The sequence below is a fragment of the Centruroides vittatus genome, unplaced genomic scaffold, assembly GCF_030686945.1.
Source record: "Centruroides vittatus isolate TY-2023 unplaced genomic scaffold, ASM3068694v2 contig_1776, whole genome shotgun sequence".
NCBI lineage: Eukaryota > Metazoa > Arthropoda > Arachnida > Scorpiones > Buthidae > Centruroides > Centruroides vittatus.
The window spans coordinates 1,969,791-1,984,640 of record NW_027121087.1 but is presented as its reverse complement, the minus strand read 5'-3'; the positions used below and the strand labels follow the sequence as shown (position 1 = coordinate 1,984,640).

General features: G+C 31.4%; 1 protein-coding gene across 3 annotated transcripts in view; it reads left to right on the top strand.

Moving 5' to 3' along the window:
• Ttc7 (tetratricopeptide repeat domain 7) overlaps window positions 1-14,850 on the top strand; it is an 85,924-nt gene that overhangs the window by 26,045 nt on the left and 45,029 nt on the right. For all 3 annotated transcript variants that reach the window (XM_067263429.1, XM_067263430.1, XM_067263428.1), the window contains 2 exons: window positions 4,580-4,731; window positions 13,394-13,562. In XM_067263429.1, the coding sequence (XP_067119530.1) occupies window positions 4,580-4,731; window positions 13,394-13,562 (321 nt within the window). The remainder of the gene's footprint in view (window positions 1-4,579; window positions 4,732-13,393; window positions 13,563-14,850) is intronic.

Here is a 14,850-nt window from a genome sequence, read left to right as displayed (position 1 = left end):
GAGCTTCAAATTATTGCAATGCCTGTGTTCTTTTCTTTTACCACACATTTTGCACACTCCTTGCTGTCATTACTTTCATTCATTGTTCCTCACCTCATTCACCAACTAATTGCAACTCCTACTGCAACCAGAACACCTCCTCCTCTTGCCTCCTATCCAACAACTCGCGTAAATTTATTCCATCATTTTCATTTATAATAATAAAAAATTTTTGTTTCTAACAATTTCTAGATGTTTATATAACTTCATCATATTCTTCTCTGATTGAACCATCCTTAATGCATTAAGATCAATCTGACATTCGTTCATCACGCAATGTCTAGCAACACCCGAATTCTTGTAGTCAGATTTTATTGCTCTAACATGTTCCTTGATTCTTTCACGTAACTCTCTTCCTTTCACTCTGATATAAGTGTAAATGGTTCCTGATTAAATCTATATATATAACACCTTGCCTTTTTAACAAGTCATTAATTTTATCTTCCTCTATTGTTGGTATTTTTGTTTTACATAATACTTGTTCTACTCTATTTTTTGTTCCAGGAACAATACTATATTTTATTGATAAAGTATTTTCTTAATTTGTTTGAAAAGTTTCTGAATATAAATTATTTTGCTAAATGTCTGGTTCTGTAATTTTGCTATCTACACTCCTATTTTTTCTTTTATATTGTGATTTTGTGAACCACTTATTTAATATATGTTTATTGTATCCATTTAACAAAAACATCTTGTTAACATCTTTTATTTTCTCCTCTTGATGCTTGAAAAATGGAATAGAAACGGAAACTTAAATATAATATAAAGTTTATTTAACTGCATAATTGTATTAGAGTAATTGACATTACCTCTAATGAACAAATACACAGTGTATATGAAACAAAGAAAATGTAGATTGGAACTGATGAACTTTCTAATCAGAATATGGACAAATTTCACTCTCATTACAGACATGATCAGAATATTTTATTCTTAAAAATGTTGTTACAATAAATACTGAAACAGTTAATTAGTACTGATTGTATTAAGAAGTTTGTCTCAAACAGAAAAGAGAAATAAAATAAGCAGCTCATATCAAATTCTCATATATAAAGTATTCACAAATTGAAGTTGCAGAACTCAAATGAATCACCGTTTCCTTGTGGAGCACCAGTTTAACACGGTATATTAATAAATTGATTTACATAATCCATTATATGATACTAAACATTTTTATTATATTATAATAAAAATGTTAATAAATATAAATATAAACATACACAACCAAACCAATACCAGCAACTATTACTAGCAAACCAATACCAGTTTTTGTCTATTTAAAATAGACATCATCAGGCACATAACAGAACAAAGCAGCTATACTAAAATCCATTTTAATGTAGCCGTTTTGTTCTGTGTTATGTGCCTGATGATGTCTATTTTAAATGGATGAAAATGTTAGTAAATATTTTTCTTTATTTACTAATTACATAGTGATTTGGTTGTTTGTGTTAAAAAAAAAAAATTGGGAGTCTTGCTTGTTTGTCTTTTGTCTGTCTATTCGTCTTGTCTAGTTTGTCATTGTGTTCGTTTGTTTTTCGTGCTGTCTGTCTAGCTGTTAAGTAGTATTAAGATTCGTGCTCACATTCAGTTTCATTAGTATTAAGTAGTTATAAGTCTCCCTACTAACAGCCACTTGGCACTAACTTCTACACTTAGCTATTCATGGCGGCACTGAATCATTGGTGTTTGCTACACTCAGGTTTTCTTTTGGACCCTTTGGGGGACTATGGCCTTGCAGCCTAAAAACTTCACTCCAACATCAAACATGGAGGGTGCTGTAGCCATACATATGCCATTCAGGGGGATCCTATCTTTCTGTACTATTTGTCTCCTCTCCCTCCTTCTTCCCTTCCCCCTTTCCCTTACCCTTTTTTCTGCTGGCTAAACACCTCGTGTACAGCCAAAGTCTTTCTTGTATGTATGTATGTATGTATGTACGTTGTGTTTATCCTATCCCAGTTTTGAGAGTTACTACCAGTAAATCTATATATATATAATTTAACTTATATTAAAAGTAGTTTAACTTACTTTTCAATTTAAGCATCTTCAGTTGATTTAATTTGTAAAAACCAAACCCTAATTTGAACATTTTCATTTGGCAGATTTAAATATTTGTAATATGAAACTTTCAGTATAAAAATATTTCATACATTGTTTGTCTTAATATAGGTATTGTCAACAACAGTTTTAGATTTTGTAAATGTAAACAAAAATTTTACTGTTGTTATTACAGTGTGAAAAACATTTTTTTAGTCATTAATAATTAATTAATTATATATGAATGAATGAATTACATACATTTTTATTAATTAAATTGTTACTTTAAATGAATTTGCAACTATACAATTGATTTTATGATTAATGACGACATGTTTTAAACATTAATTTTCTTTCCTTTTTCTTTTTTTTAATTATTTGCCAGATAGAATCTGGAAAATTTGATAAACCCTAAAAATTTTTTATGGGCAGGGCAGTCCAGCATATGTCAGGCCCCGAACAAACAAACTAAACTATATTGACTTTAACTAACCTAATTTACTGCTGTATCTATAACGTTAAGTTTTATTGTTTCAGAATGAATATATGATATACTATATAATACTACCAATATCATTGTTTATTATTTTTAGTATTTTAAACATTTAATATATTTTATTAATTACATATTTCAATCAAATTCTTATTTTTAGCTTTTTATTTTTTAAATAATAGGTCAGAATTGCATTTTTAAAACTTGTTACTGAAAAATTAAAGCCATTAAGTTTAACTTTGATATATGACTTATGAAATTTCTATATATATATATAGAAATAAAAAGTAGGAAAGTTTGTTAATTGACTCACAGAATTAGGATAACTTATTTAAAATATAAAAAATAATTGTTTCTGAATCTGCTGTTACTGTTTCAATCAGTTTTTTAATATTATTGTTGATGATTTATTTTTAAAATGTTCATATTTTACTTTCATTGAATGACTTTATTAAAAATTTTTAATCCATTTCAGTATATGATAAAGTTGTAATGAAGTTGAATATTATCAAATATTGTTTATTAAGCTATCTGTTATTAATTATGTTAAATTATTGACTTTTGTTAATGTATTTGTTAAAATTTAATTAAATTTTAAATCTATAAATTCATCAGCTTTTTTTAGATTTATAAATATGCTTTTAGTTTGCTTTATTAATGATTTTATGTAAAGTACAGTAGTGGTTTCATACATCACTGTTCCACTTAATTTATTAAATTGGAATAGTGATATATAAAACCATTACTTTTGAGTAATGGCTAGATGTTGATTGTTCAAAAATAATATTAGTTTTAAGTAAGTTGCTCACTAATCATTAGATATTTATATTATTGAACTACTTGAATCTCTATTAGTTTGAAGCAGTTCATAATTACTCAAAATGTTTTGATACTATATTATTGACTTTTAAATTTCAAATTTCTCCTAAAATTCTCTTCATATTTCTAATAGAAATTGAGATCTATTTTTGCAAAGTAATTGCTATTGACTATGTCCCATAAATAGAAAATTCTTGTAAATTGTATACAATTTACAATTGTTTATGTCCATTAAATATACATGAATTATCTATATTCAGATTAAACTTAAGCATTAAAATATTTCTAAAAATACAATTATATTAACAGATGAATTAGTTTTATTTTATGGTTTTGTATTTCTCTGATCTGCAAAATTCTCATATCAAATATAATTGCTATTCATGATACGTATGTGGCAATAATCAATATTTATTTTCCTCTTTCTTCATTACATTGAAATTTTAGAAAGTGTGTTTGTTACTTTAAATCCTTGTAAATAATGAATATAAAAAGTCATGTGTAGTTACTATTCATGTGTCACTAGATAGGAGTTCACTTTGGATTTTATTTACAATTACATAAATATTTATAAAATTGCTTTGTATTCTATGAATATTTATTTTGAATATATCTAATGCTGAAACTTGAATATTTTTCAAAAACAACAATGTTAAATATGTAATTTTTAACAGTTCTAACTTATTTATTTGGTTTCAGGAAATTAATTCATTAATTTGTTTTAAAATCAGTCACACTATTATTAAAATGTACAGAGGTTATAATTTACAAAATGTTTTTCATAACGTATTTCAATACATAAGTTAAAATCATTTAAATATTTAATTAATATAATGTTAATATAATTGCAACACCTTTACTTTTATAGATAGATTTTGTATTGTTTTTTTGATTCATTGAACGTTACATTCAAATTAATTGTATTTAAATGCTGAAGTAAAGTTTATTAAAATCTTTTTCTTTTAGCTTCAGCTTTCAATGCCAGACATTTATATTTTTCAATTAATAATATTTATTTAGTTTTTTCACTGTATCTTTTGTATATATTTTTGTTACATTAGAATTCTGGTTTTTGTATATATTTAGGCTACTATTTATTTATTACAATGTTTATAACTCTATAGTCAATGTATTTTGTGTATGATAATATAATTTTTGATATAATTTTATCATTATTTTAATTTACAGATACATTAGTGAGCTTCTTAATAGGTGAAAGTAAATTAGAACAGTATTTAGAAGAATATGTACCTGTGGAACAAAATGTTGCTAAAGCTAAAACAGGATTAACAGAAGCAAAAAGATATTTAGTATCATGTTTGAGTGAACAAGGTGCAAAGGTTAGTACTTTTGAATAAAATGTATAAAGTACAAATTTTTTATTTTAATTGTATTCGGTAAAGCGTACATAATTTACTATATATGTATAAATATAATATATATATATTAAAATTTATTATTTAACAAAACAAATAAGCTTATATACAGTGTTAAGTAAAAACAAATTCTCCACATGAAAAGCATTTTTTAGAAGTATTATAAATAAAAATGTGATTTGATTTAAACAAATAAAACCAACATTTAAAATAAGTTTAATTAAAGAAAACAAATACATGAGATACAAATACTGACATGCAGATAAAAGGAATATTAATAAAAAAAATTTAGAATGGATTTGAAGATAAATTAATGATTGAAATCCTTATTTATACAGTCAAACCTGTTTTTATGCGCTCTTTTTATGTGCGATTTTTATTTGTGCGATTTTTTTAATGCGAATTTTTAATTTGTGCGGTATAGTTGGCGACTAGTCTCATGCGATTCGTCATGTCTCACGTTGACTTATTATAGCTAAATAAACTTATTATAGCATAAATGCACTTATTATAGTAATATTATTGCATGAATATGCGAAAAATGAAATAATTTACTTTTTAAGTCAACAAAACACCACCTGGACAAAAATATGTAAAACAGACGATAGACCAGACGATGCAGTCAAGTGCTGACATCTGTTGTCAATAAATTCTATTTCGTACGGTTTTGAGTTATTTTCTGTGAGACTTTTTTTATGCGGTCCCTGTTGACCACATAAAAAAATTATTTTTTTAATTGTGTTGCGAAAACTATTATTTACAGCCATTCGTGAAGTTTCGTGAGGTTTTTTTTAATGTGGTCCCTATCCCCCGCATAAAAACAGGTTTGACTGTATTTGCTAGAAATATATCTTATGAAAAAATTTTATACAATGCTTTAATCAGTTGTTTTAAAAGCTATTTGTAGTTCATATGGCAGCAGAATAGAAAGAATTTAACATGTATGTTTGCCATATCAGTTTCTAAGAGGACTTACAATTAATGGAAAGGACAAATTATTTAAAAAGTTTCTCATTCAATTAATAGTCTTTCACAAAACTTTTTACTGCTCTAATGTTTCTTTTCCTTTGGAATTATTTCTTTGAACTAACTGTTTAAATATTGTTTTGTCCCTGCCACTTCAGCTTTTCCTTGATACGTTTTATGTTTTTCACATCTACTGTTTAACCTTACATAAATTATGGTAGAAATCAAAAGTTAAGTAGTTGATTATGCATAAATTTTAAATTACATAGCAATTTACAAGTTGGTGAAATATCTAAAAAATTAATAAAATGATAATTTCACATACAAGTTGTTTATGGATGGTTTAACAATTGATTAATATTTTCTACATTTGATACAGTCAACTTTTACTTTCCTAGCTGTTGTGTATACATAACAAGGGAAAGTATTGGAATCATGTTAAATTATGATTCCAATACTTTGACCTTTTGGATTTTTTGCAAATCTCCTCCTGAATCCAAAAAAGTAAAAAAATGGCAAAAAAAAAGTTTATGGATTGTGTGTGTATCTATTTTGTTTAATATCTGAGAATGGGGTAAAGATTAAGAAATGAAATATGGCATGGTAGCTTGTGTATAAGGAGCATTGATGCTATAAAATTTTTCTGGTTAAAGGTCAAAGGTTTGGGAAGATACAGGGATGTCATATTTTGAGAGGGATTAGATTTAATGATTTTACTTGTTGTTAGAATTTAAAATTTTATAAACTCCTCTTGACCCTCAAAATTAAGGTTTTTGCCATTTTGTACTAATTATAATAATAATTTATAACACAATCTCACAATGTGGCACCCACCACAAACAATTTATTTATTAAATTAATAGCACGATTAATAATATAAAAGTTATTTTCAAATAAAATCTCTGAACCGCTGAGAAAGTTATGCAAATTGTTGATGGATTTTTTAATATTGTTACAATTGAAAATTTATTAAATATTTTAAGTGAATGAATTTAAAGAATATAGCTTACAAGTTTATTAATGTATTCTGACAACTTATTTAAAAAAATATAATTTAAGAAACTTCGTCAGATGGCAATTTTCATAAAATTGCCATCTGATGAAGATTGAAATCCTACAATTGAAACTTTTGAAATCCTACAATTGAAACTTTTGCAAAGATTTGTCACCAGGGGAAGCTACGAAAATCTACATTTACCAGAGCGTTTTCCTCAGTAGATATAAAGCTCGAAAATCTCTGAGTGGTAAGGATGGAAAGAAAAATGGAAATGTCTGTAAGATCCACTAGTTCCAATTTTAACTTTGTAATTTTAATTGGATATTTTTCTATGTTTTTTAAAGGTATGTTTTTAAACTTGACAGCCAAGCAGCCTAAAAAGAAAGGTCAGGTCGTCAAATATTTGTATTCTGGAACACAAGAAGTGAATAAATGGTGGTTACCAGTTTGGGACAGACTATGTCTTCAAATTAATTTTCATAAAATTGCCATCCGACAAAATCCTATTGAGTTGATGCAAAAGTTCGTTTCGTTTTTTGAAAAGAATTGAAGAAAAATTTTATTTACTAAAACTTACATTTAATCAATATAGTATGTGCCATTCTGTTCGATGATCTTTCTCCATCTTTCTGGTAGTTGCATAAGCCCGTGCTCATAGAATTTCTGAGATTTTTGGCTAAAAAACTGATCCAGGTGATTTTTCAAGTCTTCCAAGGACGTAAACTTTTTACCATCTAAGCTGTTTTGAAGTGATCTAAATAAATGGTAGTCAGAAGGTGCAAGGTCAGGAGAGTATGGTGGATGGACCAAAACATCCCAATCAAGTTGTAAAAGTTTTTGTCAGGTGGCCAAAGACACGTGTGGTCTAGCGTTGTCTTGATGGAACACGATGCCCTTCCTGTTGGCTAATTCAGGTCGCTTCTGGTCAATTGCTCGCTTTAATTCACTTAGTTGTGAACAGTATTTCTCTGAATTAATGGTCTGATTTTCAGGTAACAGCTCATAATAAATTATTCCCTTCCAATCCCACCAAATGCATAGCATAACCTTCTTCGGATGTAAACTGGCTTTTGCGCTGGTTGAAGGGGCATCTCTGTGCTTATACCATGATCTTTTACGCTTAACATTATTATACACAATCTATTTTTCATCACCTGTAATCATTTGCTTTAAAAATGGATCAATTTCATTGTGCTTCAATAGAGAATCACAAGCAGAAATTTGGTCTATCAAATTTTTTTCTGTTAACTATGCGGCACCCATACATCGGCCTTGCTGACCATTCCAAGTTGATGTAATCGCCTTGACACTGTTGACTGATTGATTCCAAAAATTTCTCCAATGTCTCAAGTTGTTTTATGTCAATCACTTTCAATTAGTGCCAATATTTTGTTGTCATCAACCTCGGCTGGTCCAGAACGTGGTGCATTGCTAAGATTAAAATTGTTTTCACGAAACTTTCTGAACCATTTACAGCACGTGGAATCATCAATGGCTCCCTCACCATACACAGAACATATCTTCTTTTGTGTCTGCGAAGCATTCTTGCCTTTTCAGAAATAAAAAGCATAATATGTTGAAAATGCTCCTTATTCTCTGCCATTTTTAATGCTTAACAAATTTAAAAAATACAACTAAGTAACACAACTTTATTCTCAAATACTAGCGGAGATCTCTTTTGTCAAACATCGAAATTTTACACATGTGAAGGAAATAACACCAGTGTTGTGATGCAAAGCCAGCTGGTGCTAAAAACGAACAAACTTTTGCATCAACCCAATACAATAATTTAAGACATTATTATTATTATTCATAAAATATATGATTGATAATTTCTTACTGTGTGACAATTTATGTTTTACTCGAATGGTCATTTTTTCAATCATGATGACTTTCATTAGATTTTTATTCTTGTTTATTATTATAATGGTTATTATATTTATATAAAAATAATAAAATAATTAATTGTTTTTGCCTGCTTTTTCTAATTGTACTGTAAAATTAAATCTGTGAAGAAGTAACACTTAGAGACTGGATTAGGAATTTAGAAATGAGATTATAATAAAATTAGCTGTTTGATTTGTATAAAAATAGTTTTTTGTTTTAAATTGTCAACCATTAAAATATGGTAATTTGCATATTTCTGTTGTCTAACTTATGTTTTAATTAATTTTAGAATAGCACCAAACCTTCTTTGTAGTACCTTCTAAACAATTCTTCGGTAGTGTATTATCTTGATAATGACTAATGTTTTTGATCCTTCATCTGGATCTTCTTCAGGTCAAACATAAACATTGCAATTTAAAAATGTTCCGTTAATTGAATGCATCTCCACGTTAAATTTGCTGCATGACATCATTGTTATAAAGTGGAACACATGATATTAAACCCATTTCTTCTTCCTCAGCTTTTCCCACTCTATGTAGGGTTGCTGTTTCTGATGAGTCGTCTCCACTGCTCCCTGTCTTGGGCTGTCTCCACATTCAGATGCCTTTCTCTCAAGTCCTCCGCCACAAGATCCATCCACCGTTTCCGCGGCCGTCTCCGCCTCCTCCTCCCCCTCACTGTCATCTGCATAACCCTTCTTCCCACATACTCTTCTCCCCTTCGTACCACATGACCAAACCACTTCAACCTTGCTTCCTGTATCTTTGCTTCTATGTTCACAACTTTCACAGTCCCCCTCACACATTCATTTCGAATGTGATCCCTTCTCGTAACCCCACACATCCAACGGAGCATCCTCATCTCCGCCACCTCCATCCTTTTGACATGGGTTTTCCTTAAGCTCACAGTCTCAATAGCATACAGCATAGCTGGTCTCACCACCATCCGATAAACTTTCCCTTTCAACCTAAGCGGCACCCTCTTATCACACAACACACCTGACATGTCCCTCCAATTCCTCCAACCAGCCTGAATCCTGCCTGTCACCTCCTTATCCACACCTCCATCCTTAGCCATAGTTGACCCCAGGTACTTAAAGGTATTGACTCTGCGAAATACGTCTCCCCTCAACTCCAGATCACTCTCCCGGGCACCATCCACCTCCCCACTACACATATACTCTGTTTTACTCCTGCTCACCCTCATGCCCCTCCCTTCCAACACACCCAACCACCTTTCCAATTTAACCCTCAGCTCCTCTTTTGTCTCGGCGCACAGAACGATATCATCTGCATACAACATGGTCCAAGGCGCCTCTTCTCTGACCTTGTCCGTGATCACCTCCATCAGCATGTTAAACAAGAAGGGGCTCAGTGCTGACCCTTGATGTAAACCAACTCCCACCTTGAAGCACCGGGACACTCCAACACAGCTCCTAACCTTTGTGGCCACATCCCTATACAGTTCCTGGATCAATCTAACATACTTTTCAGGAACCAGCTTTTCCCTTAGACACCTCCAGAGCTCTTGTCTAGGCACCGTATCATAAGCTTTCTCCAGGTCAATGAATGCCATATGCATCTGTGTTTGCTTCTCCCAATATTTTTCCAACATTTGCCGAAGGGCAAAAATGGCATCGACTGTTGATCGTCCTGGCATGAATCCAAACTGCTCTCCTGAAATAGTCACCTCTGCTCTCAACCTTCCATCCAAAACCCTTTCCAAAATCTTCATTGTGTGAGACATCAACTTTATTCCTCTATAATTTTTACAATCTTGAACATCCCCTTTTCCTTTGTAGATAGGTATCAGTATACTTTCTCTTCATTCGTTAGGTATTTCCTCCTGCTCAAAGACTTTTTTGAATAGGTCCCATAGCAGATCAATACCCTTCCTCCCCAATGACTTCCACACCTCTACAGGGATTCCATCCGGGCCCTCCGCTTTACCGTTCTTCATCCTCTTTAGGGCCCTTTCCACTTCTTCTCTAGTTACCATCTGTACCATGCCCATGTTTCGGCTTCCTTCCTCTCTGTTCGTTCTTTCATTCTCTGTATTCAAAAGTCCCTCAAAGTATGCCCTCCATCCTTCTCTTATATCGTTCTCCCCTCGTAGGACCACCCCCGTCGTGTCCTTGATCTGCCTTACATGCGAAATATCCTTCGTTGCCCTATTCCTGAGTTTGGCTAAACGATATATTTTCTTCTGTCCTTCCCTTGTATCCAACTCCTCGTATAAATTCGCATATGCTCCTGCCTTTGCCTGTGCCACTACTCTCTTAGCTTCACGCTTTGCCGTTTTATACGCAAATCTATCTTCCTCAGTACGTGACCTGTCCCACTTCCGTTTTGCCTCCTTTTTTACCTTAACAACTTGTTGCACACCTTCATTCCACCACCAACTTTCCTTTTGTACCCTAATCTTTCCAGATGTTACACCAAGCACCTCCTCCGCACAGTTCCTGATAGCCTGGGCATTATATGCCACCAGTCCTGCACCTCTTCCCAATCTTGCGAGATTTGTAGCAGCACCCTCTCCACATAATCCGCCCTCACCTTCTCCTCCCTCAAACGAAACCACTTAATTTTCTTCATCTGTGTATTTCCAATTTTCCTATGCATTCTTGACTTCATGTCTATGCACATCAACCGATGTTGCGCCGATACCTGATCTGTTGGTATAACCTTACAATTTATCACTGTCGCAAGGTGCTCTCGTCTAGTGAGGATATAGTCAATCTGCGAACTATGAGGCCCGCTGTTGAAAGTTATCAGATGACTTTCCTGCTTGGTGAAAAACGAATTCACAATCACCAGGTCGAAAGCCACAGCAAAACCCAATATACTCTCCCCCTCTTGATTGAGTTCCCCAACCCCATGGCCTCCATGAACCCTTTCATAGCCCATGTTCCGCCCCCCTATGTGCCCATTGAAGTCGCCTCCCACAATTACTCTCTCCCCTCCTTCCAGTGTCCTCATTTCTTCATCCAATTCATTCCAAAAACACTCTTTCTCCACTGTTGCACATCCTACCTGGGGTGCGTACACACTAAATACCACAAGTAGATCATCTCCAAAACTCAGCCTCATTTGCATCATCCTATCACCTCTTCTGTACACCTCTAGTACCTCGCTCCTCCACCTGCCAGCCACCACTATTCCAACCCCATTTCTTCCATTCCTGTTTGTACTGCTATAAAATAATTTACATCCATCTCCAAGTTCCTTCGCCTTGTCTCCCCTCCACCTCGTTTCCTGCACGCACAAGACATCAATCCTCCTTCTCCGCATCATATCCACCACCTCCATTCCTCTTCCCGTCATACTTCCCACATTCAATGTTCCCACTCTCAACACCTTTTCCTCAAGTAGGGCTTGCTTCCTTAACCTCATCTGCCCCTGGTGAGGTAGCCCTTGCCCACTTTTCGCAGCTTTAGGGCGATCTAGCTGCGCGTCGCCTACAGGGTACGCCCTAGCTCTCTTTCTATCACAGCTTCTGAGACTCATCATGTAGTTTTGGCAAGATATTTTATGGCCGGATGCCCTTCCTGACACCAACCCTCCTCCTTTACCCGGGCTTGGGACCGGCAACAGCCATTTTCAGGGCTGCAGGCGGAGTTTTAACCCATTTCTAACCTGGATTTTACCTGGAGACGCATTCAATTAACAGAACATTTTTAAAACACAAAGGCATTCGATTAAGGAAACATTTTTAAAATGCAACGTTTATGTTCGACCTGGAGGATCGAAAACGTTAGTTGTCATCAAGATGATAAGTTACTGGAGAATTGTTTAGAAGGTTCTACAAAGAAGGTTTGGTGCTATACTTCCACTCCAGTACAATAAGTGTGTGTAGAACAATTTTAGAATAATTTAAAAAATAGCTCTAAATATTTTGGTGATATATAATGCTAATTTTTATTAAAAAATGTTCAGTTTACTACAAAAAAGTTGGTTTTAATATGAAAATGCAAAAAATTATAAAAAATAATCAAATAATAAATTAATTCAAATACTAGTATATAAAAGGCTACATAAAAACAATTCTTAAAAATGTGCAAATGGTTTTTATAGTTTGAACCGATATACTGTACTTCTAATTTAATTCATGTTTATTTAAAATTTTAAAATATATAAAAATTGTAAAAAGTTATGTTATCTTTTATTATTTTTTTAATTATTTTCATTAAAAGCTTTAAGTGAAATTTTATTGTTAAATACATTTTTTGTGATGTACAGTAAACCCCCATTAACCAGGAGTAATTGGTCTGAGTGTATGAAAAGTTAGTGGAGTGTTTTCTCTTATGACATGGAAAATGGGAACATGGATATACAGTACAGTAATTTATTATTTTTACAGAAGTTTTACTCAATTCTAGTAGAATATACAGTTTGAATTTATTATTACAGAAAATGAACTTAAAAAATTTCATAATGATATATAGTAAACAGCAATATACAGTTTTTAGTAATGTGCTGACTACAGTAATATAATGCACAGTATTGCAGACTTCCAAATATCAAAAACACACATTAATTGTAATAAAATTATAATTATAATTTCTTGCTAACTATAACTTTTCTATTATCTTTTATCAATTTTTTTTATTGTTAACTATAATTTTAATTTACTTAATTTTTCAAAAAAATTTGTCTGAATTATGCAAAGTCCAAGTTAACAGGGGTTTACTGTATTACAATATTTACAGAAAGAGAATTTATTTTTTGTATATGCATGAAGTTATTGTTAATTATATCTTGAAAAAATGTTTTGCAGCTTGGATTGGTCACAGACACTTATCTACTGCTGTCGAAACTTTTATTTGCCCAGGGATATTATGATGAAGCATTAAATCATTTGGCTAAGAGTGGACTAGATAAACTTGCAGAAAGACAATTTTCTAATCGTATAATGAAAATTGTTGCAGAGTCATTTGCAATTAAAGGTTCAAATTTTATTTTAAAATGCTTTATGAATATACAGGTATCCCTTGTACAACATGACACTTCTACAACAAAGTTTGACTCTAACACAGTTTGAAAATTGGGAAAATCCCTCATACAACACAGTTTCTAGTTTCACTCTAACATGGTTTTGGAAATTCTCCATTTGAAAGTGTAAATGTCGTTAAACAGAACGTGCTCAGCAAATAATTAATTTATCACACTACACCTTTTGTGTTGCCGAGATAGCTTTTCAATAAAACTGACGTTTTATAAATTAAAATAAAGTAAACGTTTTATAATAAGTAATAAAATAATGTCTGATAAATTAAAATAAAATAAATGTCGTTATTCAATATATTTTTTTTATTAAAGTAAGCATGCATGTTGTATCAGATTTGCCCATGGATTTTAGAATATTGAAATTTTCAATTGGTTTTGTACCTTTTGTCAGATTTACTGTAATGAAAACTAATTTTTTCTTCCTTGTTCTAGCTTTCCTATCAACCAGATGTTGTCGTTGCTTTCAGACTTTGCTCTTAAGACTGTCACTGTGGTTTTTTTTTTTTTTGTAGATTAATTTTTGTATTTAGTAAAGTTTAATAACATTTACCTAAAATGTTTAAATAAACTTCTTTTTAACTATAGATATGACAAATGAAATACAGCATTATCTCAGTATTTAAATAGTTCCCAACTCCAGAAATTCAGTATTCGAACACAAATTTTGGAAAAAGTTGCTTGGTACTCGACTGAACAAATGTGACCTTCTAGAATAAATTTTCAATTAATAACATATTTTTATTTTATCATCCATAAAAAATTATGATAAAAATAAAAAAATGAAGATGTTGCTGATATTTCTAATCAAGATCAACAAAAAAGCCAAGAAGATGACAATACTTTGTAAAAAGAAAACCCCCTCATTTAAAATTGATATTAATGTGGAATGCAGTACTTTTAATTATGATTGTTAGTTAATTATTGATTGTAAATGAATTATTTATTGCTTTCATAAACATATTTTTCTTAGTAACAAAAAAGAATAGTATACTTTTGCTAACTTCTGGAACTTAACCTTATGTTTTGCATTAGTCCTTTGTTTTGTATAAGCATGGATTCATATAATACTGCATTTTTTTTGGAATGTAACTACCATGTTATATGATGGATACCTGTATATTTTTATTTAAAATTATATTCTTTTTAGTAGTAATAATTTAATAACTATGTATGTGAGAATAAAGACAATAGTTAAAGAAATGTTTTTATATGTATATTTTAATGTAC